The 21,399-nt window shown below is 40.5% G+C and overlaps 1 protein-coding gene across 5 annotated transcripts; it reads left to right on the forward strand.

Moving 5' to 3' along the window:
* The first annotated feature begins 397 nt into the window (after window positions 1-397).
* Window positions 398-21,117, forward strand: PLEKHF2 (pleckstrin homology and FYVE domain containing 2). 5 transcript variants are annotated; one of them, XM_069005176.1, is made up of 2 exons: window positions 398-532; window positions 17,734-21,117. In XM_069005176.1, exon 2 carries the CDS (start codon window positions 17,748-17,750, stop codon window positions 18,495-18,497), a length of 750 nt encoding a protein of 249 aa, XP_068861277.1. In that variant the 5' UTR covers window positions 398-532; window positions 17,734-17,747; the 3' UTR covers window positions 18,498-21,117. The 5 variants fall into 5 exon arrangements, with proteins under 5 accessions (XP_068861277.1, XP_068861278.1, XP_068861279.1 ...); XM_069005177.1 differs by lacking the exon at window positions 398-532 and adding an exon at window positions 842-926; XM_069005178.1 differs by lacking the exon at window positions 398-532 and adding an exon at window positions 942-1,158.
* The last annotated feature ends 282 nt before the right edge of the window (window positions 21,118-21,399 follow it).

Genomic DNA, 21,399 nt, shown 5'->3' on the forward strand with positions numbered 1-21,399 from the left:
CACAGAAGATAGAAGTGCCTCCTTGTGTTGACAGTGTTTGTGGTGGGAACCCTTCTAGCAGACCTGCCACAGTTTCTACCGGCTAACCAGCAACTCTTCAGACTGAGACACGTTACTAATTTCTTCCGTGTGCTGTGTAGAGAGAGGCAGTTAAAAACGAGCCCATCCTGAATTACCTCTGGGCGAGTGTACTTAGAGCCACGGGCGCGAGCACAAACCCGCGATCGTCCACAGAGAATGGAAACGTTCTGTTTCTTAAAAAACCCCATGAGTCAGGTCTCGTGCCTGAAGTATCCCTCTTCCACGAGGTGCCACTCGTGGGTCGGGATCAGCCGAGCCGCGCCCTGTCCCCCCTCCCCACTCAGGGCGGCTCTCTGGGCAGCTCGCGGCTGAGGCGGTATTCCTTCCCGCCCAAGATGGCGGCAGCCCCGCCTCACCGGGCGGTGTCCCGGAGCCCGTCCCCCGGCGCGGGGTGTGTGACCGCGGCCGTGGGGGGAGCGGGGCAGGCGGCGGCCGGAGCGGGGTGTACCGGGTGAGCAGCGCCGTCTGGCTGCGTTCTTGGCGGCCGGGGTTCGGCCCGGGTTCGGGCCGGCTGGGGAGCGGGAGGGAAACTTTCTCGTGGAGTCCTTCTCCGCCGGGGCTCCGGCCGCTTTCCCGCGGCCATGTTGGGAGCCGGGGGCTGCCCGGGGGGGGAAGGAGCTCCCCGGCGGGAGGCGGTGCTGGGCTCCGCTGTCCCGCCGCGGGGCTGGGGCAGCGCCGCGTCCCGCCGGCAGGGAGGGAGGCGGCTGGGCGGGAAGGACTTGGGGAAGGAAGCGGCGGCGGCGGGCGCTGGCTTGTCCCGGGGCACTGAGGGAGTTGGGGGGCTTCGGAAACGAGTTCGTCTTCGGGAAGGGGGAGAAACAACGGCGGCGGCCCCGCGGCGTTACGTAAGTGCCCGAAACTCCTCGACTCGTGACTCCGCCGAGGCGGCGGGACGGGACGGACGGACGGGCGGGCGGAGGGCGCTTCCTGCCCCGGCGGGCTGGTGGGGCCGCGCTCCCCCGACCCTCCGCTCGCCCGGTGAAACTCCGTGTCGTTCTCGGAGCGAGTCGTCTGAAAAGTGTTGACGCTGTGGTGAAAAACCAGCGAAACCGCGAGTCGTGCGGCTGCGAGCATAAGGTGCTATTTTTTTTTCTATGAAATTCGCCTTTTTTTGAGGGGAATGTAATTGGTCTGCCAGAGATATGTATGGCTCATAAGCTGTTTTCTGAAGGTAGCTCGGGAAAAGACAGCCGCATGTTTTTCCTCTCGCCTCATTAGCAATACTTATGTTCGTAGGCACCGATATTTATAAATGGCAAAACTGCTCTCATCACGGCAAGAAAGCGATGGGTGAGTTTGCTGAGCAGCACGTCCTGGCATCGGCTTTGTCCCTGCTAAGGGAAATAGCTGTAACTCGAGTTTTGACATGAAACATCAGTACAATAGTTGTTGATAACCAAAAGGACCTGTTTTATCCTTAACCAGAGATCAAGGATTGTCTTTTGCCTGAATTGATGCGAATGGTTATAGAAGCATCATTAAGGTCTAATTCAGGCTGTCCTCAAGCTGTGGTAGGAGTTACTGAAAGGGTTGATGCTTGTTTGAGAAACACTATATCTGAAGCTTCGATGTGCCTAACAGCTTAAGGTCAGATGAGGTTAATACAGTAGGCAAAGTGACTCTAAAACCAGACCCACAACACAGGAATCTGTTTCAGAACTGAGACTGCAAATTCCTCTTTCTCTCCTGAAATAAGGAGAACTTAAATATTCGGATCTTAAGTTTTGATATTTGTGTGCTGAATCATTTTAGAGATGCCTGTCTGAAAGAAGGGAAGTATTTAAAGACAGCAGTGTAATCGGTGCTGAGATCCTGCAGATTAATTGCTTTGTGTGCAGTCATCAGCATGCAGAATGGAATCGGTTCTTTAGCTCAGAAGGCAGTGCTCTTGCTTTTAGTCTCTAATTTAAATACTGTTGACTAATCCCAGTAGGTAATAGGAATCCCAGTATTGTTAAATGTCTTTTATATCAGCTCAGTTTCTTAAATAATACTTTCCCAAGAGTTTCAGTGCCACCAGTTTTGTTGAAAAAACAGTGGAAGTGAAGTGTTGTGAGCCTAAGTCCCAAGTTCTTGCTTCTGAATGCAAATCGGCTGTGTGCCTTTTGGAGTGTCTGAGTTTTGCTCTGCTCTGCCCACATAGAGGAAGTCCCTTAAATGCTGAATGAAAATTGCTGTGTAGAAATTTTCAGCTGGAGAAGCTGGTTCGGTTTCCTCGGTTGTATTCTGTAGAAAGAGAGTAGCATCTTTTCACCTAGAAGCAAATTTTCATTAGATGCCATGATGAAACCATTCTTCAGCTAGAGCTCTGTTCTGTTTCCCTTAAATCAAGGGCTGAGCTTTAACTGTAGTAATTAGACATGTGCCCGGGGTGGCAGAGGGATCTATCCATAGTATCAGAAAGCCCTTTAGTCTACAAAAACTGCCATTGGCAAAATGTTTGCGATATTCAAAAGGTATGGTGGCTTTTAAGTTTCACTGTTGGAGTTAGTGGATGCGGGATAGTTTCAGAGCAGTAAAGAGATGGAACTGCAATTTCAGGTGAGGCATGATATGACAGAGCATTGCCAAAAGCCCCATGAGAGCAATTATGGCAGAGTACAAACACTGCTTTCATACACTTACAGCATTTTTAGTGTCTTGTCTTCACCAAAGAGGGCTAGAGGTGTTTAAGTAAAAGCTTAGGGTCAAGGCATGGCACATAGATAAGGCAGAGTTGGAAGTTTTTAGTAGTTGCAGATATGATTTTTTGAAAACGTCTGTTAGATAAAATGTTGTAAGTGGTGTCCAAGCAAACAAATGGCATGCCAGTTTTTATTCTTAAAGTGCACTTATTAATGGGTGATGTCAAATAAGTAAATCCCAATATTAACAACTGATATGATTCTTAGAGGATGGTAGGTAAGGATTTTAAATTTTTGATTTTGTATTAGGAAATGAAACCTTATTCTGTACAGCCTCCAATTGTAAAGGTACGCTTGTGACTTATTTCAAGATCTGTTAATATTCAAGCTTACTTTTCCATTTAATTTTTTGTATTTTTTTTTAATACTTTCATGAATTAATTCAGTAGTTGGATGAAAGTGTGGTAATCTGGAGATTGTTCCAGAAGAGAATACATACAGGCAAATACAGGCTTCTGAAACAGAAACACGTATTTAAAACTTTCTCCCTAATGCAGCAAGTGTCAAGTTTGCTGTTGTAGGATAATTTTTGTCTTCATGATTCATTGGAGAACTTGTTTTTATAGTTGAGGGGGGTGAAAAACTACTCTATAGATAGGTGTGGTAGAATATGTTTACTAAAGATTATTTTATTGTTGTCATGAACTGTAAGATGTGATGACAGCTGTGTTAGTAAGTTGAGTCCTGCAAATTCAGGGCCACACGAATAGTACTGTTGAAATAAATGAGTCTGTGCACATTAGAAGTGGCTTGAGAGTTGTAGGACAAAGATTCTCCTTTTATGAAAATAAATATTGCTGTGCAGAAGTGTTATTGAATAGTACTGCATGTTTTTCAGCCTGTCACTTTAATACTACACAGTCAAAAATGCACTCATGTTGACTTCAGTGGCATAAATAGGTAAGAGTACTGCTTCTTTGGACATAATAATGTTTTGATTTTTTTTTTTTTTGGTTGGTTGGTTGGGTTTTTTTCGCTTATTAGTGATTGTAAATAATTTAAGGATTTAAAAAATGAAGTGGGAGTGACTTTCTATTTTTTCTCTTTGCATCGTTATATTTTATAGTAAAACAGTGTTAAGCATATTATGTATGTAATATAGCAGGATTTTGGCATTTTGTCAGACTATAAAAGAAGAAAAAATACCAGCTGAAAGTTAAGGATTTCGAATACAGGAATGTTGTTGCTCCATCACCCTGCCCTCTGACCCCCAGTGTAATGGGGGTTGTAAGAATGTGGCTGAATGTAGTAAGATGACATGCAAGCAGTTAGTTACTGTGTTGAGAGGCAATCTCTTGAGAAATTTTACTGATTCAAACAGACACGGGAGGGCTGCTAAATAGTGATATATATGATCTTTGTATCAGCAGCTTTAGCTTTCTTTAAAGGCTTCTTGTGCCTCCATCATATCATCTAGAGGTAACCGTTTTGCTTTTAAGTACTTAGTATGCCTTCTGAAAGAGTAAAAGTTACAGCATGTTTTTTGACATTTGCATTTCTAAAGTGTACACATAATTTGCCAACCAAATTAACAGCGTACCATACATGCAGCCGTTCCAGTTGACAGTATCTTCTTTGTGCAGGTTAACTTCAGTGCAAACCTTTGTGCAGTTTTCCAATTGTCCTCTAGATAGTCTGTATTCCAATTGCTTTCCATATAACTAAAATGAATCAAACACATTTGACAAGCAGTGAAAGGAAAAAGTGTCAGTGAATGCATTTCCCAGGAAGGCCACCACCTACAGTAAGCTGCTGTGATTAAGGTGTTCTTTCAGGAAATGACTCCTTGGTTTTACCTTTCTCCTTCTGTTTTAAATTTCTCCTGACTTAGCTGTCAATACTTGGTAATGTAAAACTTCTGAGAGTGATTTTCAGTGTACTTCTGTTCTGAAAGCTGTGTGTGACAGTGATTATTTCCCCCTCCATCCCTCTCTCTGATCTAGGTTAACAGCATCGAGGCAAGTGAGCTGCCCTTTCAACACACAGGTTCTGTTTAAAAAGCTGGTTACATTGAAGATTGACAAATTTTATTTATGGTATCATTGTTAAAGCTTTCCTTTTGACTTTTATTAATAGCTGTCAGATGTCGGTTTTCTAGACCTTCACCATTCACCAGTGTGTCACCAGGTAGCAGCATTTGACATAAAGGTCTTGTGTCCCTTGCTCAGAAAGAGAATTCAACCCTTGGCTTATTGGCTTATGCATTTTTAAATAGTGCTGGTTAAATATATTTTAAACATTGCTGGGGATCAGCAGTGACAGGTCCATGATTGCAGCACTTCAGTGTTGTCAAGCTTCCTGAACATCATGTGTGGTTTGATTCCAAGCCCTAAGCTGTGTTTCTGGTTCCTGCACCCCTAGGTTCTCTTCATGCCAGCCCTGCACGTGGTTACTGGGGTGTGAGCCATTTTAAGTACCAATCTGGGCAACTTCTTTCAGCAGTTTTAAATAGTTGGAAAAGGATTCCCTGCAACCAGTCATACTTGTCCGTAGTCTGTTCTTGCTGGTGAACTAGTGGTAGAAGTTACTTGGAACTATTTTTTTTAATAAGGGGTGAAGAATTTGAATGAGTTTGTAGGTCTGTATATTCTGTTTTTCCAGCAGTGTTTTGTGTGATCCTGTTAGGTAGTGATCAACTTCCTGGCCTCCTGAACATATTCCTGCAGTATAATGTATTATTAAGGTTGCCTCTTAAAGTAGAAAGTTCTTAGCTTAGGTGGGTCAGGAGCAGGAGAAAGTTGAGGTGATGGCACCTGGTCAGAGAGGAGATGGTTCAGTGTTGTTACTTGGCTTGTGTCTTGTTTAGTTTTGTGGAAATGCTTAAAATTACCGAGCTGGTAAAAGAAACCTCTTTATTGTGCAGCTTCTTTTCCTATAACAAGATTCAAAGAACATATGCACATGAAAAAAAATTGATATAATAAAAATGAAATAGCAATGATGTGGTTATATTGCTGTGCTTGTAAATTGTGAGACTCCATGGGAAAATTTTGCTCTGGTTTAAAACATGGCTTGCTAAAAGAGAAAGTCCTTTTGTGTTGTAGTACTTTGTAGAAAATTAATGGCTCTTGTCAGGCTCTGACTACTTGGTAACTCTCTCTAGTTTGGTCGTGCTGTAAATTATTACCTGCCGTCTAGTCCTTTTTAGAGTGTTAGTGAAGTCAGTAACTTCTCTCATAATGGTAATAAAAGTGAACTGAAGAAAAAAAACAAACCAAGCTTTCTGTTTTAAGTTAACACTGTCTTGTTTAAGTACCTATGCATAATAAAAAGACAATCCAGTGAACAGGCTGGGGTGTCACAGGTTTGCCTTTGTGGAAAAAAAAAAGGAAAAATAAATTCTGTTAACTTGAAGAAGCTCTTTGGAACATGTAGCTGTTCTGGTAGCTCTCAGGTGCTAAAACAAGCAGGTGCCCTGGGATCCAGGAGGTTCTGTTTTTAATGTGTACTTGTGTCTTAGAGATGCATATAGAGATCTTTTTGTAAATGTTCTGTACTTGTCAGTTAAAGCTGCTGCAAGAAGCATGCTGAAAAATACAATTTATCTCAGTCACTGGAAACCAAATCTTTTTTTTGCATTGACTGAGAGATGGTCTGGGTAGCCATTAGCAAGTTGCCTCCATGTGTGCTGTAATAATCCATAACAACAACAAACCACACAGCCAATCTGATTTTGGAAAATTGCTTGCAAGATGGATTTGGCAATAGTTCTTGTAGAACAGCTGCATCTGAATCTGTTTTTTTCTATACTAATGATGCTGTGTCTCCTCCTCAAAAGAATTTAAATAGGTCTTTTTCAAAATTTAAAATGTTGATGCAGTGGGTTCTCTGTGTTGTGCTGTGTTGACAAAGCTTAAGCAGGATCTAGCTTGCTCTGAAATTGGTCAGATCCTTTTGACTGATTCTTTTTTTTTTTTTTGTCCCTCACCCAACGTCCATTTAATGTTAAGTGTGTATATCTGTCAAGTAATTTGCTAGCCCAGATGTCCAGAAGTGTGCCCCAGTGCTGCTGAAGTGGGCTATCTATCACCAGTTAAGCTGTCCCTTGAAAAGCAGTGTATTGGATAGGGGGAGCACACCCCGCGCCTGTCCCGGCAGTCTGGAAGGGAGGGGTAAGTCGCTGCTGCCAAACTGGAGAGTAAGTTTGCTGGAAGAGACTCTCCCAACAGCTAAACAGTTGGAGGAGGAAAACATTAAATTGTAAACAAAAATATGTTCCAGTGTTTGGTATTGCTGCCTGGTCAAGTGTTCTTTTAGGCACCGGCCCAGCAGATGGGGTTTGTGTCTCCTGGAGCTTCTTGAGGTGGAGCAGGATCCCAGGCTGCTGTCCTTTGCCCTTGACTCTTCAGGCACATTTTGAAGGTGTTGATCTGTTGTCTGTGTTTCTTCTGATGTCTGTTATCTACTCTGAACTGTGGAAAACTTGAGAAGGAACTTGAGCTTTTTTGCTCAAAACTTCAGATCTGTGGAAATTGGTTTGGAAACTATATTCTGATGTATGTCCCTAGTGCTTTGGTTAAGATGAAAGATGCAGTTTGCTAGTAACCAGAAGTTAAGCTAAACCACTGCTAGTGCTCCTAAATACATGCAAATGGCAAATCAGAATACTAGGGTTTTTTCCCATGACAGCAAAGATTTGGTCTGCATACTGGGCTTTTTTAGTCAGTTGTTTGTTAATTAATTTTAAAGGACACATGTGTGTTATGTAGTTTATTAATACATAATTTTTAGATATAAAAAATACCAGCCTTTTTACTTATCCCCATTTTAGTATGCTCAGAGCTGCAAGTATTTGCTATGCCTGTAGTTGCCTGGATCTTGCTTTCTGTGCTTTGAGAGATGACTGTGTCAAAGTTGAGCACTATGCGTGGTAGATCAGGCCTGCCTGTTCACCTCTACAGACCTCAAGCTTTCAGGGCTTTTGCCTATGTGCTGTGGTTTGAGGTTTTTGTATATGTTTTTTTGTTTGGTTGCTTTTTTAATAATTCCCTTAGTTCTAGCCATTCCACATGCTAATGCTGGCAACCTCCTCTTTCACACTGTGAACAGTGTTAAGAATTTCCTCCTCTAAACGTAGCGTCACCTGAGCTCCTGAAGTGCTGCTCAAAGCTGTGTAAGCCTGTGTAGGTGCTTGGGAAATGCTCACCTTATTGGCAGATGGGTAAGGACACAGAGAAGTTAGTTTAGATAGTTGCTCTGTGTGCTCCAACCGCTGACTACCAAGTGGGGGATGGACAATTATGTGTTTCTTCCCAGCAGTAGATCTGTCTCTATCATTCCAGAAGAACAAAAACAATACCGGCTACCATGGTTTATTGTAAATAGAAGCCTGACAGTGGTAATAAGCAACTGACTTCGTTAAAAAGTTGGACCTCTTACAAGCATGTTCCTCCTGGATTTCTGCAGTGAGGTATCTTCTTCCCGAAGAGGCATTCAGGGATGACTTCCAGTGCAGCAAGGGACAGAACGGAAATACAGCCCCTTCCAGCTGGTCTAGGAGTGCGTTGAGGCCTCCTGATCATGTACTTCCCTGTGGTACAAACCCTTTAGTACTGCTTGCATTTCCATCTTTCATGTTTTCTGTTGCTGCAAGCAGGAGAAGATAGTGGAAGCAGCTTTGGACTCAGCAATTCTGGATTTCTGTGTCTCTTTGATGGGTGCCACATGTTTCTTGCTTGGAGCAGGGGTGCTGCCATTCCTGCACGTGGCCTTATGGCCAAGGTGATTGCTCTCATCCTTCATGCAGGGCAGGTTTAAAACAGGCCAAACGTGTCTGGTGGGACAGCCCTCTTCTGCATGCCTTTATTTTCTTTGTGTCTCCTCTATGATTACTTAGCATTATAACTCTTTTGGATGTGGGAGTTGGCCTTTCTGTTTGCAAGGAGGTTAAGTTGGCGTTCTATTTCCAGCTGAGGTTTATGGTGTTAAATACCAAACCCTGTGAGAAGCTAATGTGCAGAACTTAGATGGTTTTGCCTGCATGTGGCAGCTCAGGGAGTGTGTTAACTGTTCAGCAGAGTTGCCTGGATAGTAAAACAGCATTGCTCAGGTCTTGCTGTGCTAATACATATGCTGCTTAGCAAAATAAATAATCTTTTGCTAAAAATAGCTTTCTGTACCCAAATGAGCTGCTGAGTGGGTTGAGGAATATAAAGTCATACATATTGAAAGATTTACCTAGCAATTATCTCCATCCGGAAGATAGAATTGGCCTTTCTAGGCAATCCTGACTCAGGAATTCCCAACTCGTTTGGATAATGGCTATTGCAAACTTGAAGAGCAATGCACTTGCCATGCAGGTTTGATAATAAAGTGAGGTTTTTTGTTGTTGTTACACATTTAGAATAATTTACATTATATGATCAATTCTTACACAACTGGTCAACTAAAGTGAAAGAGCAGTAAGGTGGAAATCAGATTGTACAAAAATTAACTATAATTTATAGAAAGAATTACTAAATTATAAGATACCATCCAGTTAAAACAAGAATTTCTACACTTTACTCTCAAGAAGAGTTTAGTGGGATTTGACTTGTGACAGTCCTATGTGCAGCAGTTAAAAACAACCAGTTCATTATAGTTCATGTGAACTATCATATGGTTCATTATAGTAGTTATAGGTTTATGATGACATCCAACTAGACAAATGCATGGATTTTGCTTTCATGATGTAGTTGGACATGACTAGATGCTGGACTGAGAAATAATCTGAAGGTTTCTAAAGTTTTGTCAAGGCAGAGTATTCACAGGTTGCACGCTTATGAAGTAATGTGGTTGCTGTTAACATATTTCTGGCATGGCTTCTGTGGTCAATGCCACAACATTGGCCAACAGGTTGAGACAAATGAAGGGTTAAGGCTGCTGGGTCATACTGGATGTACCAGTGAGGGAGTGAGTTAGCTAATCTGTATTTCCCCACACTGGAGCCATTGCTCCACAGGCTTGCATAATGCAGGAAGATGTGTCTTCATGGGGGGAAGAAAAAAATGTATTAATGTAGAAAATCGTGAAAATCATGAGAATCAAAATGAGACTTGGGAGTGGTCCACAGTAACACCCACTTTCCTGTGGGTTTCTTTATAGTGTTTCTTTATAGTGTTTAGATGTTTCCATCTGTAATCTGAAGCAGCCTTGGTGTTGCCATCATCTTTTCTGGTGTTTTATCTTGCAGCTTTTTTGACTTTATTAAATGCCAGTATTTATTAAGGGTTTGGAAAATGATTTGAAGATTCAACAGCTTACATTTCTGTAAGGAAAAGGTTGTCTGGGGTTTTTGTTGTCTGTAAATCAAGTCAAAGTTTCTGTCTCACTATCAGTATCTTTCTGAACGCTGCAGCCATTAACCAGGTTAGTCAGAACTTATTATCTGGAGAAAGACTATGCTGAAGTTCAGAGGGATCTTATAGCCTCATTTCCTGCTATCATCTCTACCTTGATACAGTCTCTTTAATATCTCTGCTCTTCTTTCTTTTCAGTATTGCGATGAAGCTTTTTGTTGTACTTGATACATCTTTGGTATATTATCAGGGTTATCCTATATATCCTTACCAGCTGGTTATGATAGCAATAGCAAGACAGTTTGTTAAATACAACAATTTGGGGAGTACTTTTTTTGAAGAGAATCATTGAGAGAACTGCTTGTTAGAAGGCTGTATTTCTCTTTAAGTGACAGTTGTCTTATGTTTTAAATAGCATCCAACTAGCTCTAGCACAGGACAGGCATGTACTTGTTTCTGTTGTGTCAGCTTTTAGCAGTGATAAAGACCTTTAGAAAACACTTGTCATACCCATATCTCCTATCAATATAATACTTTTGTGGGTGAAATTTCTTTTTGTGGGTAGTAACTTTATGCTTAAATTGATCTTTTTACTATTTAATAAAAAGCAAATGGTGAATAATCCAAATATATAATTAATACTAAAAAAGCTATCAGTTAATTGTTACAGACATATTTAAGTAACTGTAGACAACTGAACGAAATACTAATGGATTAAAAAATGGGTTGATGGATACTTAGCACTTAATTTTTCTCAGTATTTTATTTTACATGCTGAATGATAGAAATAAAGTTTAATTAAATGCATCTTGCAGGTATTTCTATATTATGTTTAATCCAGCTGTTATTGGCACTACCTGTCAAGGACCATAAAAATGGCTTGTGCATGAATTCTTGGATTCTCATTACAGCTGATGAGATCTAAGTCCATAGAAAGTGTAATTTTGCCAACCAGGATGAGTGATGGTATCATCCTTCTCTGGATTTACTGAAGGATGCAGGGTAGGAGGTGTAACTAGTGAGGCCAAACTAAGATTTAAAACATACTGATTTGTCTTCTCACTTGTATCAGATCTGCTGTGCATGTTTTTAGTTCAGCAATTTTCCACACAAACTATTTTCCTTAAATAGGTTGCACTTCAGAAATTTACACTTTGTGTTTTACTTGGCAGTGGTGTAAAATGTCAAATGTTGCTCTTAAGAGCAATATATGTAATATTTATAGAGATTAGCATACTGTATTACACTACTGAGATGCCTTTATATCTGGAAGCTTGTCCACAGAAAATAGTGATATTACTGTTTCAGACAGAGCTTTATGAGAACCCTATGTATGAGGGTTCTGGGTAACTTCAGTGGTGGTGTTTATGCAACTGTAACTCAAACTAGCGTGTCTTCCTTGCATAGGCAAGGTGCAAGAGGAAGACTGTATGAGTCTGATGTGATAATATAATATATAACAATTATTTGAAACCTGCTACTAAAAAACTCCCATGTAACTAAATGCCTGATTCTGCCTGATGAACTCTTTTTAGGGAGAGTGTGATATTTTCCTCTGTAGATCCAAATAATGATTCATCTTACAAACCAGTCATTTAATGCACTTTAGATATCTGGTCTGCAGATAGTTCTTGTCTGTCTTTGGTTTACAATTTACTTGTTTCTGTCTTGCTAAATTTTTTTTATCTTCTATACCTTTCGTATGTTTAATTTGTGTGGTTTAAGGAAGCAAAGTGAATTTCTGTTCAAATTTTCTATTTTATTCAGAGCCTTCAAGTTGTGGAGTCAAACATGATAAAACCTTTAAATTTTTGCCTGCTATTAAGTGACTTTAACTAGAAACTTTTAGGAAGTATGTATGTTACCTTTACGTACCAAGGAAAGCTGGTTAATTTGAATGTATGTGGTGTAACATAGTTGCTGACATTGTATGTGCAGGTGTGAGAACAGGGGCGCTCTATGAGACCTGGATAATTATTTAGAAGTTTATTGGGTGGCAAGGTATAATGTGCTTTGATTTAGATCTGCTGTTTCTATCTTTTTTGGCTTTATTCCTTTTGTACTCCTCCATTTTTGACTCTTTTCTATTCTCTACATTTGCTTCAGTGTACCCATATCTAGATTCATCCATTCTGATGGTGTGGTCAGATTCTGTGTTTAGTGACACTTTTTTATTGGACTTGGGTTATTGAATCTGGCTTTGAAACATTCAGGATCTGCTGCAGCTTTAGGACTGGATGGGCCTCTTTGTGATTAGTTCTGAGCTCTTGTGCTTTTTGTGGCGGCTTAGATATGCCTTTTTTTCTTTAAAGCTTAACTATGAATAGTCATAGTAATGGATAAGCTGCCCACATCCTGATACCGTGGCTCTGGGAAATACAGACTGCCTGGTTTGTATTGATGCAATGTGTTAAATGTAGTTGTTAACAGCCTAATAGTTAATTGTAAAGATGATGATAGATGAACTGACAATTATAACAAGGCTGGTAATATTTTTCTCCCTTAAAGGAGTGTTGAAGAAAAATAATGGTCAAAATTAGATGCTTATTAATTAACATTTGTTAGCAGGGACTGTACACTGGACTTGATTTGTTCTTGCCCAACCCAGAAGTAATGGAACACTGCCAGTTCTGCTGTATTGCTGAAGAAACTTGGGAATTTGGGTTGTGTCCCTCTCCTGCACACCCTTTGTGCCTGTCCTGCAGCCTGAAGAGAGTGCTGGTTGTGATGGTAGTATGCACTGAGCTGGGGTGAGGAAATGTTTTTGTGCTGAGCTGTATGCAGTCTGCATCACTGTGCCCTAACAGCTTTTTATCTCATTTCTCCCCTCCAGCACCTTTGTTATTTATGGTTCTGCTGTATGGTGCTAATGCTAACTGCTACAGTGCTAATGTAGTAGTAGAAAAGTTTTCTGTCAGGATTGAATTGGGTGTAACTATGTCAGTCAGGGTTGCATTCCTTTTAGTTGACTCCTTATGTCTGTCCTCAGCTGCAGCAATTCTGTGCAGTTCAGTCTGGCCACTATCACAAGGAGAGCTAGCATATAAAATAAACATTCTCCTGTTTTAAATAAGACCTGTAGAAGCATTGAGTCCTGGGAGATCATTGGTTTGGTCTCCAGGATACAGTTGCAGAAAGAAACAATTATGTGGAAGGTGACCTGTCAGTGCACAGCAGCCCTTATTTTCCTGCTACAGTAGTTTGGAATGTTAATAACTGTAGTAAATGTGTGACCTCCTCAACATGGATTGTCTTTTACTTAAGTGGATAACTTGTTAGTTCTTCAAAAATTTCAGTGATGTCTATGTTTGATCACATTGGAGATGGTTGTTCTCGCCAACAGGATACACGTGTAAAACTGGACTGGAATAAGGGAGCAAGAAGATCTTGGTATCTTGATAACAGAATTGTTACTTCTCTAGAAGCTTCTTGTGAATAAAAATGGAAATAACTTAAGTGTCAAAGACAGTTCTGTATATTGTAGAAGAGTTGGGGTTTTCTGTGTCATGAAATACTTTATCACCTTTAAATAGCATATTATGCCATGGAAATGAACACATTTGCCCAGCATTTTCATCATGAAAGGTACTTACTAAGATCGTGTGTGTGAGAGGGACAAAGTGAAGGTATTGAAGCATTTTGAGAGTTGAGATTTATTTATTTAAAGGCTGCTAAACCCTGCTTATGATGTAGCTCTGTGTAGCTACTTTTCTTACAAAGTGATCTGTTTGTGTTCTTTTGGTTTGTTTTGGGGGGGGGTTGTAATGTTTTGACTAGCAGCTAGTACTGTGCTGCCCTCTGGACACAGCAAATGAATCTGATGTCTTTGAGGACCATCAGTCCATCACAAATGGAGTCCCCATTGCGTAAGGGCCTCAGGACTTTTAGGAGTTTGTGTGCCACAAGTGTGAAATCAGTCAAATATGATCAAGTTTAATAATAGGTTTGAGGTTTTTGATTTCACAGCATCCATAAACTGAGACTACATATAAGATACTCTCCCCTTGAGTGGAGCTGTCTAATCTTTTATTTTGAAGCCCATGGTTCTGAATTATTCCTCACTTGCTTGGGGAAGGGTTTGGGCATGTTTTCAGCAATGTGCCATCATTCAGGAGTTGCTTTGTTTGATCAGGTTTTGAGATCCTGCATCTTCAGGGCAGTAATCCAGTATCTGCTTCTTATGGTGGCCAACGGCAGAAACTTCAGAAGAAAGTTTAGCTGGAAGAGAGGAGGATGCCACCCAGTTCCGGGGTATGATGATCTGCTATCTCTTACAATAGGTCTGAATATGCTTTAAAGCAAGATTGTAAGTTTTAAAGACTAGGTATTGATAACTTTGCTTTTGGACTGTGACATCTTGGGGTTAAAAAGTTCCTTTGCATATCCAGACAATATTTTAATTTAAATCTCCTTGGTCAGTGGGCTCATGAGAGGAAGAAGTGCACTTCTTGTAACTTTAGCTCCTGTGAGTTAGGGATGTCTTCTCTTGTATTTCTGGTCTATTTTTGTCATGTTCCATGATTACTTATAATCAGGATGTATTTCAGGTAGTTTCCCATACATTTCTGAACTTACTTCCTTTCTCAGAAAAGGCAAGTGAAGGTGTATGTGCGTTACTGTGCGTAGGATTTCAGATGGATTTTAATTTTTAGTTCTTTAAAAACTCATGAGGAAAATACCTGAGTGCTTATTCTAAAAAGTCTAATCTGTTAGTGTGGAAAAACACAATTAATGCCTTGGAAAGCTGGAATTGGCATCAGCAGTCTGGCATTTACAGCCTTGAGGCTGGCAGGTGAGAATGTTGCCCATTATAGAAAAAAGTTTCAATCTAGAGAAGATGTGATTTATCTTGTCTTTCTTAATAGTCCTTAACTTTCCCAGGATTCTTGCTTAAGGTCCAGTTAGTGATTATTTTCACAAGAAGCTCAAAATACAGTCTTCAGCACAAGTTCTGGAGTCATGTGTCTTGGATTCAAGCCATGATGATTATTAAACGATCCTGGTTAGAGTTGTTTTCCCTTAGATTGTCCTAGAGAACAGTTAATTAAAACCTTTTTCTCCCCTTGTTTTTGTCTCCCAGTGACTTGTATTTTGAAAGCTTTTGCAGTGGCCTTGAACTGAGTTTGCAGTTTATTGGCAGGGAGTGCAGAGTAGCTGAATTGGAGCTGTGGAGCAGTGACTGCTTCCTACAGGTGGCTGTGACTTCACACCAAGAACTTGCTTCACTGAAACCCATCAGTATGGTTGTGTTTGTGGGAGTGGGGTAGGAGTACTGTTCCCCCCTGCGGAATACCAAAAGCATTTAACTTGATGTAATTTGTAGATAATTTGTATAAAAGTGTAAGTTCATAAATAGTGCATATTGATTTGTACCTGCAGAAAAGTGTATTTTCTGGGCTGTTCCCTTTGCTTTCTGATGTCCTTTCCCACTTCACAGGGAACATGGGATTACTAAGTAACTCTAGACTGAGCCTGTGACTGAGACCTTGCTTTGTAAGTTTGAAGGGCTGTTGGTTCAGTTATGATGCTTGCAAAGGCTGATTTTTTCTCATATATTGTTAGATGGGAATGGTTATTTGGCAGTTGATGGCAATTAAGCGTCGTTCCAGATCCTGGACTTCAGCAGTCAGGCACCTGAATTTGATTTTGGAGCCTAGGACAACAGCAAGTACACGTAAAAAAAGCTCCTAGTTTCTTTTCCATTCCCTTCTTACTACTTTTTACTTGGCAGTTTCTGTTTTGTCTTCACTGTCTGCAGATCAAAATAGTTGCAGATTTGGTGGCTTTGTAATTCTCCTAACCATAAAACTAGTTAACACAATACTCATGTATTGTAACTAATGCTGTGAGGCATGTAAAGAAAATTCAAAACCAGTGCTGATAAATAACTTCTAGATATTCTTCTGTCTTGAGTGTCAGACTTTGATACAAGATAATGTGTGCAGAGCTTAAAAAAAGTAGTTATATCTGTGCAAGCTCACTTGTCAAACTGCTTTAGTGTGAAACTAATTACACTTTCAAAGCAGTAACTTACAATAATAATACTTAACATTATGGGCATGTGGATTTGTGTAATCACAGGTAATACTTATTTAGATGAGGCCTGATGAGGGGTTTCATCCCTATTTTGTAAGGAAGTATCTGTGCTTTGATTCGTAGGAGGAAGATTGCCTGGATCAGTTTATGGCAGAGCAATGGAGTCTGAGCAGCATCAAGTCTGAGCCTTGTTTCAGCACAGTTTCCTCTTGGCTGTAGGCTAATGCTGTATTGATGGCAGGCAGTGTAGATTCAAGTAGGTAATGTAGAGGACTTCCCAACCTGGGATCACGTCGCGAAGCGCAGGTAGAAGGCACTGGAGTATTTGCTGCTCTGCTCTTCTTCACTGTTCACAGCTGTGGCTGTAGCAAAGGGTGTTGTGAGCATCAGCCCTGTGGGAGGCATGGGGGAGCGTCTTCTGTGTGCTGAGAAAAAGTCCGTCCATAGTGCTTGCCTCTGCCAGACATCTCGCTGCTGCATCAAGCACAACAGTTCATGTGCATGGCTGTACTCACGAGGGGTTTGAGGGGAGCAGATCTGGGTTGGACTGGCAAGATTTTCCTTTGCCAGACTTCTTCCTGGGAAACTCTAGGGCACAAGAGGCTAAAGAGTGGTTTGCCAAGGTATGAATCGCTAATTTTAGTTCCCTGTTGGGTGTCTTAGGTATCTCACATTACAAGAAAAAAAAAATCTTATTTTCTTCTTGGGGAACAAAGTGGGTTTTTAGTCTGTAATTGGAGCATACAGTTCATCAGCACTTCCTGAAATATAAAGTCATCATTTTTAAACTTTGAGCTGGTGCAGGTCACTTAGTCTTTCTCAGGAACAATTGTGAGCTGTGTGGCTTGTCCTCTGTGCAGGACTGCCAGTGTAGGTCGCCTCAGTGTGATGGATGCAGATGTGGTTTGTGTAGGTGTGGAGGGAGGGACCGTGGGACTCCTGCAAAAAGAAGGCAGCAGCAAGCAGGTGATGAGCCACCAGCCATGACTCACTCCCTGTTCCTGGCTCAAGAGTGTGCCATGAAAGCAGACGTAGTGGGGGGTGCAAGCTGTGGCCTGTACAAAATGTTTCCAGCAGGCAGGTTCATGGTTTTGGCCCATGATTTGAGGTTTACATATGGGGAAAAAAAAGTAATAGTGAACTAGCTTGTGAAGTGTGGTTTCCTATGTGAACATCAATTATATAATTTGTTTGTTGTGTTAAAACTAATGTGTGTTTCCAGGTTGCTAAGTTAAGTTGATGTTTTTGCAGCATTAGAACTTGAAATGATGAATGATACTTTCTGTTGCTATCTGGAGTAGGTGCAGGAGGATATACAGAGAAATACAAATATTAAACCAGGATCCAGTAGCTTTACTAGAGAGGAACTAGTTTGCTGCTGGAGGCTCTCAAAAGCAGTGCTGTAGGTGCTGTCTGTGTGATAAAGATAGCTGTCAGCTGCATAGAACATTTTTGCTTTTGGAAAAAAGACTAATCCGTTGCTAAAAATTCTTAGGTGTTAATACTTGATTTAAATCTAGCCCAAGTCAATGCCTCTCAGCCAGCAGGTCCTGTTAGATATTTTAAGAAATGCGGGGTTGATACGTTCCTTGGGGAAGGCTGCTTGCTGTTGAATCAGTCCTGTTCTAATAACAAACTTTTTTTTCTAATTTTAGGATACTTGTGAAAGATGGTGGATCGCTTGGCAAACAGTGAGGCAAATACTAGAAGAATAAGTATAGTGGAAAACTGCTTTGGAGCAGCTGGTCAACCTCTGACTATTCCTGGCCGTGTTCTGATTGGAGAGGGAGTACTAACAAAACTTTGTAGGAAGAAGCCCAAAGCAAGGCAGTTCTTCCTATTCAATGACATTCTTGTTTATGGTAACATTGTCATCCAAAAGAAGAAATACAATAAACAGCACATAATCCCACTGGAAAACGTCACTATTGATTCCATCCAGGATGAGGGAGACTTACGGAATGGGTGGCTTATCAAGACACCAACAAAGTCTTTTGCGGTTTATGCTGCCACTGCTACAGAGAAGTCTGAGTGGATGAACCACATAAATAAGTGTGTTTCTGATTTGCTTTCCAAAAGTGGGAAGACTCCTAGCAATGAACACGCAGCTGTGTGGGTACCGGACTCGGAAGCCCCTGTGTGCATGCGCTGTCAGAAAGCCAAGTTTACACCCGTCAACCGCCGTCACCACTGTCGCAAGTGCGGCTTTGTTGTGTGCGGGCCTTGCTCGGAAAAGAGGTTTCTGCTCCCGAGCCAGTCTTCCAAGCCAGTGAGAATCTGCGACTTCTGCTATGATCTTCTTTCTACCGGGGAGATGACTGCTTGTCAGTCCTCTAGGTCAGACTCCTACAGCCAGTCACCTAAGTCATCTTTAAATGATGTATCTGATGATGATGATGATGAAGACAGTAGCGATTAAGGACCAAATGTTTTTCTGTGTGTTGCAAGCTGTGTTTTAAACCATATGGAGCTGCTTTTGGGGAAGTCTGTAGTGAGGTTCCTCAGAAAAATCCTGTTCTAGCCATGAAATATGCCTGAATATCTTCAACTGCGATGTGCCTCAATCTATGAATTCTGTAGACAATAGTTGTTTTTTTTTCTCCTCTGCAGGGATAGACTGGTGCAAATGTTATCAGAATGTTTTCCAACTTCATTTACTTGAGTTGTGTCTAGGTTAGACTTTTGTGGAAGATTGGAGAATGAAATGTACTTCCTTAATTTAACAACCCATACTTTCTAATGTTTCATATTGATATGTTACGTGGGGTTTTATTTGATCTAGGGTGGAAAACTGTGAGCATGCATGGGATGGTGATGTTTTTGTTAATCCTGTAGACTATCTTATTTTTCTAGCCATAGTATATAATACGTTGCAAGGTCATCTAATGTACAAACCTAAATGTCACAAAACTTGGAAACTATTGTTTTGCTGTAACTTATGACTTCCTATGCCAAGCAGTGCCTTGTACCAATTGTGCTGATTCAGGAACAAAAAAACCTATTTTATGTCTGTATTTGCCTACATGCTGGTATCTGAGAGATTGTTGGTGCTATTGAAAATAACTGCTGTGTTCAAAGTGGAGCTTTGACAAGGTCATAACTGCACCCTGTGGTGGGTGATGGAGACCCAAATGGCACGTCCTCACCTGTGCGGGCAGATCCAAAGACTCTGCAGATTCCCACAGGCTTCAGCAGGGTTCTCCTTGCAGAAGCTCTGTTGTGGGTTGGGATCTTGAGATGAGAAGCTTAGGGAGATTTCTTCATGGGGATTTATATACATGCTTTCCAGAACAGTTTCTAAGTTTCAAATTTGGCAAGTACATACTGAAATTTTAGTTGGGTGATACAGCATTTGGGTGGGCTAGCCTATATATTTTGGAAATAATTCCCAAAAATGTCACAGATTTTTTTCTTAAAACACTGGTGAGAGTATTGGGTTTTTTCTTCCCCCCAGGAGTTTTATTGGCTTGTTTAAAAATAAACTCATATTTTGAACAAGAAGCCTGTAAGTATCCTTATAAAACTGGCTTTCCTTTTTACACAGCTGACCTCAGGATAAATGTGAGATGCAGGTTATTTCTTTCTAGATGTATACCCAGGACCAAGAAAGATGTATTTAAGGACTATCATGAAATCGTCAGTGCAGAAAATGTCTCTATCATAGTGTTCATTTTAATTTCTTGAATACAGAAGTGTAATGTTCCCATATAACTGCAAAAGTTACACTTGCAAAACATGTTAAACCCCCAAATATATGTTTCTGTATTTTTATAATGATAACCTCAATTTTGAAGCAGAAAAACCTCTTTGAAATAGTTGTATGAATATAGTAGCAACTGACTTTATACAAAAAATGTTAAACTTTTGTATCTCTAAATGACAATTTCTGCACTGTTTGCCTTGGTTGGCAATAATTGGGTTAAATATTTATTGAATAAACAATCAATGCTGCATGTTGCACTAGTCTCCCATTCTGTACGCTGAAAGTATCAGTCATATTTTTTAATAAAAATTAGCAGAGTACTTCAGAGCTGTATCCCTCCATGAGAGTTCTGGTAGCTAAAGATGCACTTAGCATCTATAGAGAGGCACTCTACATTCAAACTTTGCAAGACATTGCTTCAGGTGAAAATTGCGTCAGTATTTTTAGCTTAGACAATTTCTAAAAATAAGGCTTCCTTTAGAAGCACTGAGGAGTATTTGTTCTGTTTGGAAATAAATACACAAAGGGAAAAACACTTTCTGACGCAGACTTGGGACCAGGAAGATTCTGTAAAATTGCCAGGTTGTGTATACTGAAAGACTAGCTGAGATAAGTAGTTGCATATATTTTTTCCTTGAAAGATGAGGGAGTGGTGACCTGCAGCAGGGAAAATGGGCTGTTCTGAGAAGGCACTTTGAGTTAATAGTGCTTACTTTTTGTACCTCTTGGTATTTCTATTTCAGGAGTGGAGACTTGATAGCTTCAGTTGTTCTATAGAATCAAAGTACAAACCTCCCTCGTACATACCTTCTAATGACTAACAATCATTTTCTTCCTCATGCAATTGTTTCCTCTTTCTTAAGCTGTCAAATATTAACTTGTCTTATTAAAGAGTCCATCTCTTTGTGTACTTTCCCCCTGGTTTCTGTATGTTTTGCTTTTCAGCACCTTTTGGTGGTGGGAAAAGGGTTGCTGAGAGTTAGATCACATCCTGTATTTTGAGAATGTACTTGTACCTACTTCATGTACCTTTTTACCTGTGAATGAAACTTGCACTATGCTGCACTGACCCCTGAAGCTGTAACCAAACCAATGCGTGCATGTGGAATTTTTCATCTGAAATTGTTGTATATGGTCCAAGCTTTTTTTAAAAAGCATTTTAAAAAGTGTTTTATGGAAATATTCCTATTCCTCAGTGATATTTGTTTAAAACTTTACAAAATGGTCTGAGCATTGACTTCTCTTGTAGTTAAAGCTTTCTGAAAGGGCTCATTTAATACTTTGTAATCTTGTTCTGTCAAATTATTTTATTTACAAATACATGGTATAGCTTCAAGCCTGTGTTTAATTTTCTTTAACTGTGGGCCTTCAAAGGTAAGAAAAGCCAGGACAGCTGGTTTTTATATTGACAAGTAGTTTCACAGCAGGTTTATTCACTGTCAAGAGATACCAAGAAATGGGGAGCATAAAACTATAGAAGGAGTTTTAAGACTAATTTTGAAATAAATGTGGTTATGGATTTAGAAGCCACTTGTGCATTTAAGGAATAGTTTAAAAGAAGTATGACCAAGTGCATTGCAAAGTTTGCCTTTTTTTGGACTGATGTTGGTTGCTGGAA

Source organism: Aphelocoma coerulescens, chromosome 2 (assembly GCF_041296385.1).
Source record: "Aphelocoma coerulescens isolate FSJ_1873_10779 chromosome 2, UR_Acoe_1.0, whole genome shotgun sequence".
NCBI classification, from domain to species: Eukaryota; Metazoa; Chordata; class Aves; order Passeriformes; family Corvidae; genus Aphelocoma; species Aphelocoma coerulescens.

Excerpts from the sequence above, each read along its gene's own strand:
- PLEKHF2 (XM_069005176.1), top strand. The coding sequence starts at position 17,748 with ATGGTGGATCGCTTGGCAAACAGTGAGGCAAATACTAGAAGAATAAGT.